Source organism: Musca autumnalis, unplaced genomic scaffold (assembly GCF_047663935.1).
Source record: "Musca autumnalis isolate F117 unplaced genomic scaffold, ASM4766393v1 scaffold_3, whole genome shotgun sequence".
NCBI classification, from domain to species: Eukaryota; Metazoa; Arthropoda; class Insecta; order Diptera; family Muscidae; genus Musca; species Musca autumnalis.
In genome coordinates this window covers 153,410,815-153,425,384 of record NW_027411866.1, presented here as the reverse complement: position 1 = coordinate 153,425,384, position 14,570 = coordinate 153,410,815, and the positions used below count along the sequence as shown (strand labels likewise).

Here is a 14,570-nt window from a genome sequence, read left to right as displayed (position 1 = left end):
TAGCAAAACAAACTTATAATACCCTTTCCACATTGTGGTGTAGGGTATAAAAACTACATCACGAACGAAAAGATGTAAAAATTCTTGAAATATTTTTTTCTGTGTATGACCACAATAATCCATCGAAATGACTGAAATTTGGTATTTAATCTTCATTGATGTTATTTAACTTTCCCCTCTAAATATGACGGTACATAGAACGGTACATCTTCAGTTTTCGGTATTCTGAAGGTTGTGGCCTCAATATTCCACCAAAATGGCTGAATTTTGGTATTTAGTCTTCGTTGGGGGTGCAAAACTTTCCACCTGAAATGTGTAGGTAAAGGTCTACGCCTTCATACTGCCCCCACAGAAGTGTACCTGCCTATTTCGTAATTTTGAAGGTTGTGGCTTCAATATTCCACCGAAATGGCTAAAATTTGGTATTTAGTCTTCATTGGAGGTGTTCAACTTACACCCGGAATTTGTCCGTACAGGTCGGTATTTTGAAATTTAGTCACATTGTTTTACCGAAATTGCTGGCATTTGGTATTTAATTTTCTTCATAAACGAAAGGAAACTAATAGTTCAGTTTTACTTCAATAAAACTCGTGGTGGAAGGTATAACAATTTCGGCCAGGCCGAACATAACGCGTTCTTACTAGTTTTATTTCTCACAATGTCTGGATACTGTTGTAATTTGTTTATATATTTTTTGTAAGCACAAGCGCTATTATTTCAAATATATACATATTTGCAAGTAAAACAAAACTTCTTCATATGGACTAAACACACACATGTGACCGAACAACCAATGTGTCCAGGGATCCATATCTTTGGTCCCTTCTCTTTACCCTCCCAACCTAATGTTCCATCCAATGCAGGAACGCCATCTTCATAGGAACCAACGAATTGACACCTACATACAAACCTATCCCCACACAGCCCCTCCATCCTTCCGAAAACACAAACTAGCACATCATTTTAGATAACAAAACACTTAATATTTATTACATATTCTTAGCATCTTACAAGAAAAACTTAATCGAATAACACATATTATTTTTTTAAGGACCCACCCGTATATATTTGATTTATATAAAAAAACACAAAAATAATGAATAAATAAAATCATGAAACAAACAATTATAAAAACTTTGATTTTTTTCTTTATCCTGACCAATTTACGGATGCAAAACCAAATTGAATAAAAAAAAAAACACTAGAATCTAGCCTACCGGTAAAATTTGAAGGTCGTACTCAGTATAACCTGCCTATCAGAGCTCTAACAGGGCATATTACTAGGACTTTTTTCGGATTTCTTTTAAGTAGGATAGGCCCCTTACACTCAGATGATATTATTTTTATTATCGTCATAAAACCCTACTCTTATGAGACTTCCCTATTGAAATTTATATACTTAGATTTTAATTCAAATTAAAATATCACACACGATTCTAACATACGGACAACACACATACACACAAACACAAATCTGCTGATTTAAAAATTGCTGCTACGGTTATGCTACACTTAGCTGTATATTCTTTGAGTGCATCCCCAAAAAGGGAAACAGCCGTGGACCTTAAGTGGAGAGTGGGTAACAATTGGAACTTGCTCTCATCGAGATCCACTTTGTTGACATTACCCACAACCACAAAGTTGGTCCCGGGCAGCTAAATGAGCCGGACGTCTTACGCTCTATACGCAGCGACAAATTTGGTTTAAAGCGTTGTACTGCTTTCGAGATTTAGTTTGGCCAAGTTATCCGCAAGAACTATGTAAAATGGCCTAATTAATTAATCACTTATAGCCAACAAGTTTAATCACATTTCGTATATATTATGCACTGCAAAAATACTCTCAAAGAAACTTTAAAATTTCCAAATTTGCAATTAACTTTCAACTAAATTGCACAAAAGACTATATGTGTCTTCAGAATATTTTATTAATCCTTGAACTTTTCAATTTGCTGTTATATAGATAGACAGGGTTTTATTTATTTAAACCGAAATTTAACTTTCGTTACTTCAGTAATCAGAACCCTCAACACAAATGAAAGATAGAAACCTTTCATGCGAAATTTAGCCTCAATTGCACTAATTTCCATAACGTTCTCGGATACCTATAGACAACTCTCTTCTACCAAGAAATTGTTCGTGCTTGATAAACGGTCCCAGTTCAATGTACGACCGTCCTTGAAATTTAAAAAAAAAAATCCCTAATTTTAAACTGGAGTTAATGCTCTTTAATTACGCTATTACATACGCTCTTACGTGCAACTTTACATAGACGTACGTACCTCCCAACCCTGAACTGTCAAACGAACGAGATCCACAAAACATCTGATTGATACCACCTCTTGGCAATGGTGGTATCACATGTATTTCTGCAAAAAATATTAAAATAACATAAAAAATCGAAAATGCCCAACAAAAATACCCATCCACATACATTTTACGGGCCAGAGAATCCAATGCCTCATCTTATATCACCATGGCTACAAAAACAAAGGACAAAACAATGAAACCAATACCGACCTTTCTGTTTATGGCTTGCTACAGAATGCATTAGTCCTCATGTGTTGGCCCCCTTGTCCTACCAAGCAACCACAGGGAGAAGCACAGGTACACATTCCACAAGAAACAATGGTCAATGAAGTCATATAGATAACACTTCGTTCTAGTTCAGTGTTCACCAGCAACAACAAATTCAACCGCTGCATTTGTGTTGGGCACACACACGAGATTATCTATCCCTGCTCTAGAATCTAGAGTCTAGATTAACATCATGTGCGTTGATTTATTGCTAAAACAAAGAAGATGATCGGTGGTGAGAGTAATGTTGAAACTCACCACAATTGAGAATGTGTATGTTCCCACAGACACGGCTCGCGAGCCCAGCGGTGATTAACACTGTTCTAGTTAAACCATGGAACTAGAGGCCATAAGGCAACCAAGCCCCTTTGGCGTTTGACATTATTTAGCCCCGGTAATGTTGTGATTAACCGAAACACTTTGGCCTACACTTTTGGCATCTTCGCTATCACCACGCCTTATTTCAGTTCAAATGAGTTACAATCTCCTCACGATCAGTACCGTTGCTTGGGGGGTTTGCAATATCCCTTACTTCACTGGCCAAGGCAACCTTTTGCCCTATTTTACAGTAGCATTCGACGCCATGTCTAAGTTGATATGTATTGGCTCTAACATACTCCATAAGCCAAGACCACTATCCAAATGCAAGGAACCCTTCACCAAGGTATGCACGTCCGTCTACAACGTTGTCTATTCGTTCCCACTACTCTTTTCGTTCCCACCATCAAAGCCAAAACACTTCCCTCCTTCACCTTCACACCCGCTGGTTAGACAGCATTTATCCTAGGCTACCTACGTTTCCCTTAACCGACTCCACTCTCATTTCTCTACCCAATGTAATATTGTACCAACACCTAGCTCCGGTATAAACCTTCCCACAACCTATTAAGTAAAGTTTATTAAGATAATTGTTTTCTCTTCACAATAGTAAGCGGAGGATGGTTAGCCAAATGCAATGCTATACGATTGTGTAACACTAAATCTTCTGGATTAGCCGTGGTTGAAAATTTGTAACGCTTTATTATTTTAGCCATTGCAACTCTGAGGCTCAATTCGGCATAACGCATTCCTAGAAAATAAAAATATGTATTTATTGTTTATTATTTTAATCTTCAATAAATTGAATTACACTGTGCAACACTGAAAATGCAAACAACTTCTAATGGGCATTTTCTGAAAGTACATATTGAGACTACAAAAACCCTAATTGGGTTTTGTGTTCTTAGATCGGGTTTAGATTTGATGGCCTCATCTAAACCGACCTAAAATGAGCCTTTTTTCCAGTGATCGGTAACACTGTGACACAAAATGGAACTCAAAGTCTGGGGGGTGGAAAATTTCTTTTGGAGATGAAAGCCCTTGATGGGTATACTAAGAACCCAAAAGGAAATTTTCGCCGTAGGTCAAGTTTCTGAGATATCGCGCGATGAAGTTTTTGATTTTTTCCCCATAATACTTGAGAAAATAGCTCCACATCTCTGTTTGGCGTTGTTGCAGCTTCGTTTTGAGGTGACATGTCTGCAGTAAAATCGATTAACGAATCTTTTTGTAGAACATTTCATTCTTCTAACTCAATGCATTTCATGTCCTTTTCGTCCTTTATTTCTTGAACCGTAGTGAAAGTACCACAAGATGAGATTTTTCAGCATCCAAATATTCTACAAAAATGTTGCTCAGAAGATTTTAGGTACGGTTCTCTTTGACAACTAATCGATTTTGTCCCGTTTTCATTGTCATTTGTGATATTTATTCGGACTTGGTTCAGAATGTCGGAAGACATGTCACCTCAAAACGAAGGTGCAACAACGCCAAACAGAAGACATGTCACCTCAAAACGAAGGTGCAACAACGCCAAACAGATATGTGGAGCTACTTTCTCAAGTATTATAGGGAAAAAATCAAAAACTTCATCGCGCGATATCTCAGAAACTTTACCTAAGGCGAAAATTTCCTTTTGGGTTCTTAGTATATTCATCTAGGGCTTTCATCTCCAAATGAAATTTTCCACCCCCCCAAAAATGCTGCTGCACAGTGTAATAAGAATTTTGCTTTGCAGTCTTCAGCAATATTGTAGCCCTAAAGCAGTAGAACTTATTTGTCAAACAGATGAACTAGGAAAAGTTGGATCGAGCGCATCAAATGCGTTAAAATATAGAAAAGTTTACATAATTTCTGAAATTCTGGTCAGTAACAACTAAACTGTTGGGAGTTGAAACAAGTAACCATTCTAAAAATTTTCCAAATAATGTGACCATCAATTCTTCAGAACATTCTGAAACTCTAGAATGGTTATTTCACGTTGTTTAAGGGTTGTTTCATAACATACCTTTTACAAAACATATTTCAAACAATGTTCACACAGGCTGTTTATTCTCATGTTGGGGATTTCAATGAATCATTGAAATATTAACCAAATTGTTGTTGAAAATTCTGCTATAAACAAGGCGATAGAGGCATTTTACAACAATATATTGTTCTGAAGAGTTGTGTATTACATTCCAAAGAATATTTTCCCAAAAGGTAACATTAAGAAGAATTTAACATTTTGGGAGATACGAGATACAATTTGAGGCAATAAATGCAGTTTTTCGAGTTCACTATTCCTCCAAATATGTTCTTCTTGCTCTTATCTACAAGTTTGCTGCAGATGTCAAACAAGATTCATATTGACTTCAGAGAAACAGCCCCGATTTGTTTTAAAAAATTCGATCTTTAACCATGTTTAGATGAGACCATAAAAACCGGACCCGATCTAAGAAAACAAAACCAAAATATGGTTTTTGCCTATTGGTCCTCTACTTTATAAAATTCTGGACAGAAGTTGTTTGCACGCGATTGGCTCAAAAATGTTGCACAGTGTTACAGAAGACTATATGCTCATTGGCCTCGATGTTGTAGTCCTTTTCTCTATGAAGCAGTATTTGCATATCTTACCTATACAGTTCCGCATGCCTTTGGCAAATGGTATAAAAGCATACGCATGACGTTTCTCAACATTAGATGGTAGAAAATTATCCGGATTAAATGTATCTGCTTCAGGACCCCATATATTTTTATTACGATGTAAATTGTAAATATTTATCATAATTTCAGGGCCTTCAGGTATAACAAGACCATTACTCAGTCTTATATCTCCACCAATAGCTATGCGTCCGATCATGGGAATTGTGGGAAATAGACGCATTGTCTCCTTTATAAACATATCTAGGTAAGTGAGTTGTGTAATATGTTCATAGGTCATTTTAAACTCTCCGCCATCGTTATCGGGAAATAATTGACTTATCTCAGCATAGGTTTTTTCTTGGTATTCAGGATGCATGGCTAGCATAAGTATGGTTAAGTACAAAGTAGTTGAGGTGGTTTCAAAGGACTGAAGCATGAGATAAAATAAACTGTTATTAACATTTCACATTTTTGTATATGTGGAATAACATACCGCACCAAATAAATGCTTCATGCTTGATATGGCAAGTTCCCTTTCAAGTATATTGCTTTCTATCGCTTTATTGAGGTATTTCGCAACGGCAATATCTTGATGATCCAAATATTCTATATCATTTTGAATTTCGTTAGAATAGTATTTGTAGGCCTGAAAGTAAAAATATTTTTTATTAAAATCCATAAAGCGAAGTGATATACTTATTTCGTCTGATACTCTGATCCCCTATGAAGACATCGGTAATTTCATGGAATAATTGTATAAAAATTGCACTGTTCCAGAACTGCAAGAATCTCCTAATTTTTACTATTTTTTCGATAACGTAAAGGAACAATTTTTATCGTAGTAAAAAGTAGTAGCTTCTTGCAGGTTCTGGAACAGAGCAATTGTTATACAATAATTCCATGAAATAATCGATGTCTTCACAGGGGATCAGAGTGATGAATGTTATTGATCAACGGTTGTGGGTAAATTCAAGGAACATTGATGATAATATTAGATTGGCTAAATCGACCCCAAATTGTCTGAAACGGATTTCGTGCAAACAAATTTGGGGTCTACAATAGGGCTATGACTTTTTGAATTTTTTTCCCAAGATAACTCCTAAGTCTGGCCGGCCCGAACTGTTTATACCCTCCACCACGAACTGTATTGACAATTAATTAATCAACAATGGACCAATAAGTTCCTTATTGTCAAGAAAATACTCTCTTAACGATGATAATCATGTTATATTACTCATATTCAGACCATCGAGTTTCCAAAATACAAAGTTTCATCCAGCTTTTGTATCCTCTGACAACTCACATTACGTCCATATTTTTTATTAGGCAATTTTCCTTGCGGCAATTGTCAGTTTGATGGAGAGAGAGGTGAGGCATGCGGTAACTTTTTGCCTCTCAACACCCTCTCTCATCTACAAACTGGCAAATACCGCAAGGAAAATTGCCTAATGTAAATATGGACTACGAAATTACAGCAATCTCGGTTCGAAAATTTCATAAAATTGGGCAATACCAGTTCATGGGGGCAACACTAAAACCTGGATATATATGGATGGTTTTTTCCATCTTCCCGGAACACAAAAATCCAATAACAAACCAAATCGGTAGAAAAATGTGAATAAAATCTTTAAAAAATCTAAAATAGGGTGGTACCCTTATATGGGTCTAAACCAAAACGCGGCGCTATTCTGTTTGACTTGGATTGTCTTGAATCTTTTTTGTATTAAACTACGATTAATCGAATCGAATAATTACTATTTTTACAGTGTTTTATGTAACTTGCTTTGGTGTCCGTTTAGTTCAAATCTAGTAACTAATTTTTAACAGTTTTCAGTTGACCAATCGAACTGAAACTATGCACACTTTTCAGATTTGGATGACAATACATGAGTATGAAACCAAAACCAATATGGGTCCATTTTTTCCTATGGACCCCATATAGCAGTACCACCCGATTTCAGGTGTTTTGAGGATTTTGTCTAAATTTTTAGTCCGAATTGGCTGTAACTTCGCATTTGGAGTTGCCAACTGTAAAGAAACTCCTCCACCAAAATTTGTGGACATGGGTCAGATTTTGGTGTAGCCTCCATATAACGGTGTCACTCGATTTCAGGCAATTTAAAGTTTTATCTACATTTTTTGCCTAAATTGACTGTTATTTGGCTATGGACTTCCCCGTGGTCAAAAAATGTATTTACTAAATAGTTAAAAATAAACAAGTAAGAACGGCGTTAAGTTCGGCCGGGCCGAACTTGTTATACCCTCCACCACGAGTTGTATTGAAGTAAAATGAAACAACTAGTTTCCTTTCGTTACTGAAGGAGGATAATATCCAAATTTCAGCAAATTTCGTCAATCTATACCGAAAAATTCCTGCGGAAAGTTTTTGGACTCAAAGAAGACTAATTACCAAATTTCCGATATTTCGGTAAGGTGATGTGGATAAAACTTATAAAATTACAAAAAATCAAGAGGTATGCTTCTATGGGGGATAAAGGAAGATGTGAACCTATACGATTAATTCTTTTCAGAAATATTTTATAACCCACTGGAAGACTAAATAACAAAATTCAGTCATTGGGATATTGACTTCACAAACTATGGGGGATATATTTTATGTGTGGACCTATACCGACAAATCTCATATGGAAAGTTTTATACCCCAAATGAAGACTTAAGACCAAAATTGAGTCAACAACCTTCAAAATACCGAAAATCGGTACCGTTTAAGGCGTTGACGCCCAACGAACACTAAATGCCAAATTTCAGGCATTTCTGTGGATTATTGTGGCCATAACATTCAAAATACCGAAATTCAGGAGGTACCGTTCTATGGGGGAAAGTTTCTGGGGGGAACGTTTTATACCAACAACAAAGACAAAGTAAAAAATTTCCACCATTTTGGAGGAAGAGGCCACAACCTTAAAAATACCGAAAATCGGGAAGTACCCATCTATGGAGGCTATGTAAAGGCGTGGACCTATACCGACAAATTTCATATGGGAAGTTTTATACCCCAAATGAAGATTAAATATCACATTTCCGCCATTTCTGTGGAATATTGAGGCCACAACCTTCAAAATACCGAAAATCGGGAGGTACCGTTCTATGGGGACTATAAAAACACCAAATTTCGGCCATTGAGGTTCCGTTCAATGGGAGCGATATGAAGGCGTGGACCTATACCGACAAATTTCATATGGAAAGTTTTATACCCCAAATGAAGATTAAATATCACATTTCCGCCATTTCTGTGGAATATTGAGGCCACAACCTTCAAAATACCGAAAATCGGGAGGTACCGTTCTATGGGGACTATATGAAGGCGTGGGCCTGTACCGACAAAATTCTGATGAAAAGTTGTATACCCCCAGTGAAGACTAAATACCAAATTTTAGTCATTTCAGAAGAATATGGAATTCAAAACCTTCAAAATACCGAAAATCGGGGGTACCCTACTAGGGGGCTACATGAAGTCGTGAACCTTTACCGACAAAATTTTGTTGGATTTTGTATCTACAACGAAGGCTAAATATCAAACTTTAGCAAGTTCGGAGGAATATTGAAGCCACAACTTTCAAAATACTGAAAATCGCGAGCTGTATCATAATTTCAGCAGACGGATGGAGAAAAATATATACTTTATAGAGTCTCCGATGAGTATTTCGAGGTGTTACAAACGTTATGACAAATTTAATTATACTCTCCATATTATGGTGGGGGGTATAAAAATAATTAAAAAATTAAGTTTCAGTGTTCGGAGGAATATTGAAGCCACAACTTTCAAAATACTGAAAATTGCGAGCTGTATCACGATTTCAGCAGACGGATGGACAAAAATATATACTTTATAGAGTCTCCGATGAGTATTTCGAGGTGTTACAAACGTTATGACAAATTTAATTATACTCTCCATATTATGGTGGGGGGTATAAAAATAATTAAGAAATTAAGTTTCAGTGTTCGGAGGAATACTGAAGCCACAACTTTCAAAATACTGAAAATCGCGAGCTGTATCATAATTTCAGCAGACGGATGGACAAAAATATATACTTTATAGAGTCTCCGAGGAGTATTTCGAGGTGTTACAAACGTTATGACAAATTTAATTATACTCTCCATATTATGGTGGGGGGTATAAAAATAATTAAAAAATTAAGTTTCAGTGTTTTATGTATAAATGCACTTAAAACTAGAAATTAATTTGTCGCTTAGTCTCAATAAGTATATTCTTCCTCATGATGAAACTCTCAAATTAAACGCTTGCATTTAAATTAAAAGTTGTGGCAAAATTAAATGACAAGCGTTTTATTTGAGAGATTCCATCATGAGGAAGAATATACTTATTTATTGAGGCAAAGCGACAAATTATTTTCCACTTTTAAGTGCATTTATAAGACACTGAAACTTAATTTTTTTAATTATTTTTTATTTTTAAAAATAGATTTAAAAATGTTCAATAAAGTTTTTCCTTTATACCAGTGTGAAACATTTGTTACACTGTGCAACACAAAAATTATTAACCATATTCTGACACCGCAGTGTGATAGAACACCAAAATGAGAAGACACGTGTCTCGTCGTTTTTCCCTATCTCATCAACTTTCGCGGTTATAGGCCTCCAAAGGTTTGAGGCTTTGATGTAAAAAGGGTCATTTAGTCAAGACTATATCTTCCAAACCGTTAGGAAATTTGAATTTATCTCGGAGGCAAAGTTGTAGCTCTTGTCTTAAAGAATAAAAAATGTGAACACATATAACCTATCAAACTTCATCTGCAAGGCCAAAATCGCCATGGTCAAATTTCTTTTAAATTTTTTCTCAAGTTTTGTTATACAGCTTTCAAACCGATCAAATTTGAAGCAAACAACCAACTACAAAAATGTACCTCAGATCTCAATAAACATCTTTCTAGAATATACGAACTCTGTAAAAACGGATCTTAATGGTCAAAATAGCAAAACAATTGCGATTTTTATAATCTTTTCTAAGATTCTGCTCCACAGATATTAAACCGTTCAAAATTCAAGAAAACAATCAACCACAATAGTCTGGCAAACGCTTCAATAGACAACTTTCTGGAATATGTGAAATGTCTATGAACGGTTCTTAATGGTAAAAATAGCAAAAATCTTTTGAAAATATGCAATTTTTATACTTTTTTCTCTGACTCTGGTCCAAAGATACGCAACCGCCCAAATATTAAGGATACCGTCAACCACAACCACGCACCTAAGATTTCAATAAACAACTTTTTAGAACATAAGAAACATACGATTCTAGGAATAATTCTTAGGGCTGAAATTCACGAACAATTAAATTTTTTTAACATTCCCCCTGCTAAGGTTTGTAAATAACAAACTGTTAAAAACTCAAGGAAATTTGATAAGTTTGTTATTTACGAACTTGAACAGGAAAGAATGATCTAAAATAATCGAATTTTGAGCTTGAAAAATCGTTCCTAGAATCTTCATTTGTTCTAGAAACTTGTTTGTTAAAATCTAAGGTACATTTTTGTAGTTGACTGTATCCTTAATTTTTGGGCGGTTGCGTATCATTGGACCAGAGTCGGAGAAAAAAGCATAAAAATTGGATATTTTCAAAGGATTTTTGCTACTTTTACCATTAAGAACCGTTCATAAACATTTCGCATATTGTTTATTGAAAGTTGTTTATTGATGCCTTTGCTACAATATTGTGGTTGATTGTTTTCTTGTATTTTGAACGGTTTAGTTTCTCTGGAGCAGAAGCCGAGAAAAGAGGAAAAAATCGAAATTGTTTTGCTATTTTGGCCATTTATGCCCGTAATTTCTAGCCCTAGGTAACCGGGTAGGTAGCTACCTACTAGTTATCTTTACTTACGCGTTTGGTAATTTCTACGTGCCATTTACCGAGGCGTGTAAATTTTGAAAACATGTGGTAACATTGGTGATTTTCATTCATGATTTCGTAGAAACATTGCCACATGTAAGTGTGTTACAATTTTTAACACATTGGCAACGATCAACCAGACAAAATCCTTGGTGTAAGTAACACGACCGTTTTCGACCCAATAACGTTACCTATGGATTGAAATTATGAAATTTTGCTTACACGGGGGATATCTATGAACTCATAGATAACTACGAGTAGAAATTACTGGCATAAGACCTGTTCCTTCAGGGTTCGTAAGTTCTAGAAAGATGTTTATTAAGATCTGAGGTACATTTTTGTAGTTGGTTGTTTGCTTCAAATTTGATCGGTTTGATAGCTGTATAACAAAACTGGAGAAAAATTTTAAAAGAAATTTGACCATGGCGATTTTGACCTTGCCGATGAAGTTTGATAGGTTATATGTGTTCACATTTTTTGTTCTTTAAGACAAGAGTTACAACTTTGCCTCCGAGATAAATTCAAATTTCCTAACGGTTTGGAGGATATAGTCTTGACCAAATGGCCCTTTTTACACCATAGCCTCAATCCTTTGGAGGCCTATAACCACGAAAGTTGATGAGATAGGGAAAAACGGCGAGACACGTGTCTTCTCATTTTTGGTGTTCTATCAAACTGTGGAGTCAGAATATGGTTAATAAAACATGACTCAAAAAATTACACACAGTGTTATTTTACCAAAAAATAAAAAAAGTTACATGTTTTAACATTTGTTTTGTTGTTTTATTTAGGAATTTATCTCAAACATCTTAAAAACTTTGTCATTTTTCGATTTTAAACATGGTTTTGCAATGGTTGTCCTACAAGCCGGACAATACACCAACTGATGATGATGACCAAATATCTGCAGCTTGGGAATTATATGAAAGGAATCCGAGTCGAATAACTTACCAAATATTAAAGTGCTATTTTCTTAAGAATATGATTATTTAAATACGAAGTTGGATATGAATATGAGATAATAAATGGCTAAACGTTTCGCGGACACAAAAAATTCATTCAGTAATGCTCACTAATGCTGATTAATAATTGCTAAACAATTTTCAAAATCGAAAATGAAGAAGTTATTTGCGAAGTTTAAGATGAATTCCTAAATAAAGCAACAAAACAAATGTTAATAAATGCAACTTTTTATTTTTTATAAAATAACAAATTATAAAATACAAATTAAAAAATTTAGTAAAATAGTAATTTTTCGAATCCCACTACGAAATACAACATAAATTTGTTGTATTCAATCTAATTTTAATACAGAACATTTTTATAATAATCGAAGAGTACAATCATTGATAAAATTTGATTTTAAATATTAAATCGCGAGAATTGCATCCAAGTTCACTGTGCAAATTTTTTTCTATTGCTTATTAGATAGCTAATACAACAACAACAAAAAAAGATTTGTTTCTATTTGAACCAATATTACAAAAGTTATGAGAATTTATTTGGACATACATAGTTTTTAACGTTACACAAAAAAAATTTTGAAAATATACTAAAATGTATTGCTGATGAGCATTATTAACAATGTTGTGAGAAGCACTGTTAAAGAAATTATGAGTATTTCTTTGCCATACATAGTTTTTACAGAATTTGATTTTTTCAACAATCGATATTTATGCAATCGTTACTCAAAAAAATCTGAAAATATACTAAAATGTTTTGCTGATGTGCAGCATAAACACAGCAACAAATACAGGAAATCAAAAACCGTGTTTTGAAAAATGATCCGATTTCACTCAGAAATCTCCATATATAATTATAGTCCAGTATTCAAATATATAATATAAAGTTCATAGCGCCCATGATTCGGCCATAACCTAAAATCGCCATGAAGACTGCTAAAGGGAAAACATTTACCAGTGATATCATTACCACATAAGCCATTTACTTTTCAATGGCAGTCTTCATGATGATTTTTAGGTTATGGCCGAATCATGGGCGCTATGAACTTGTTATTATATATTTGAATACTGGGCTATATAGTAGACACTCTAAGCATATCCGCATTGCCATATAATAATATTGCATAAGATCCTATGACTTCCCCCGATAACGTAATTACAGTTTTAAGTGCGCAAAATATGCAATTTTTACAAGGTCCGTCGTATGTTTCCATTTTTTTTTTTGTTATATATTCACTGTAATTATTTCAAAAACTGTTTGTATCGAACGTTCAACATCTCCTTAATATATTAGTGTCGAAAACCCCACAAAAGAATATTTGTTTGTATCTGGAAATAACGAAATTGTGGGTGAAACTCGTAAAAACTGATTTTGAGCTATATCTCAAGAACAAGACCTAATGGAGAGAAACCGTGGCCGGATTTGAAAATAACTCGTCGAATTCATTTAGAAACAACAAAAATTTCAGTTGAAACAAAAGTCGTGTTTACCAGTGTAATCAACGCCCAGAATAAACGGCTATAGCTAGAATCTTGAAATTTTGGGTGAGGGTGACTCTTGGTCCGGCTGGGTTTTTGGAAATTCTGGGTTTTTGGAAATTCGAACTAGAAGGGTACGAAGAGTCCTAAAATGTACTAAATATGGTACCATTGGTATTTGGCGAAACGGTAGAGCTAGAATTCTGAAATTCGGAATGAGAGTCACTGATGGAGATATTAGAAAGGTGTACCAAAGGGTTTTTGGAAATTCGACCTATAAATGTACGAAATGTACGAAACGTACTAAAATGTACTAAATTTGGTACCAATTCGTATTTTGTGAAAAGATAAAGCTTAAAGGTTGAAATTTGGAGTGATAATCAAGGCTAGAAAGTACAGTCGAAATCGCTTATAACGTCGGTCAAGGGACCGGCCAAAATCGGACGCTATAAGCGATAGTCGTTATAAACGATTTTTATAAAAGAGGTAATATTATATTATGTATAGTGACATTTGGGTATAAATACGTTGTTTTATTGAGTAAATAAATAAAATCAATTCAATTTTTTACTTTTTCATTCTGTAAATGACAAAATAATAAAAATAACGATATTAAATTCATTCTTCAGCTATCACCTTCAAAATATCACTTTAAATAGGATATGGTTCTATTTCTAAGAGTCTGTTATTTTAGTTTGTGCCTTTGAATTCCGACATAAGTTTTAAATTTAACTCAGATCT

At 34.7% G+C, this 14,570-nt stretch overlaps 1 protein-coding gene across 4 annotated transcripts in view; it reads right to left on the bottom strand.

Annotated features, from left to right (window-relative positions):
• Positions 1-961: 961 nt before the first annotated feature.
• Positions 962-14,570, bottom strand: part of LOC141397963 (probable cytochrome P450 313a4) — a 45,872-nt gene continuing 32,263 nt past the window's right edge. For all 4 annotated transcript variants that reach the window (XM_073974995.1, XM_073974997.1, XM_073974996.1 and 1 more), the window contains 3 exons: positions 6,013-6,165; positions 5,511-5,946; positions 962-3,645 (listed from right to left, as the gene is read on the bottom strand). In XM_073974995.1, coding sequence (XP_073831096.1) covers positions 3,476-3,645; positions 5,511-5,946; positions 6,013-6,165 — 759 coding nt within the window. In that variant the 3' untranslated portion in view covers positions 962-3,475. The remainder of the gene's footprint in view (positions 3,646-5,510; positions 5,947-6,012; positions 6,166-14,570) is intronic.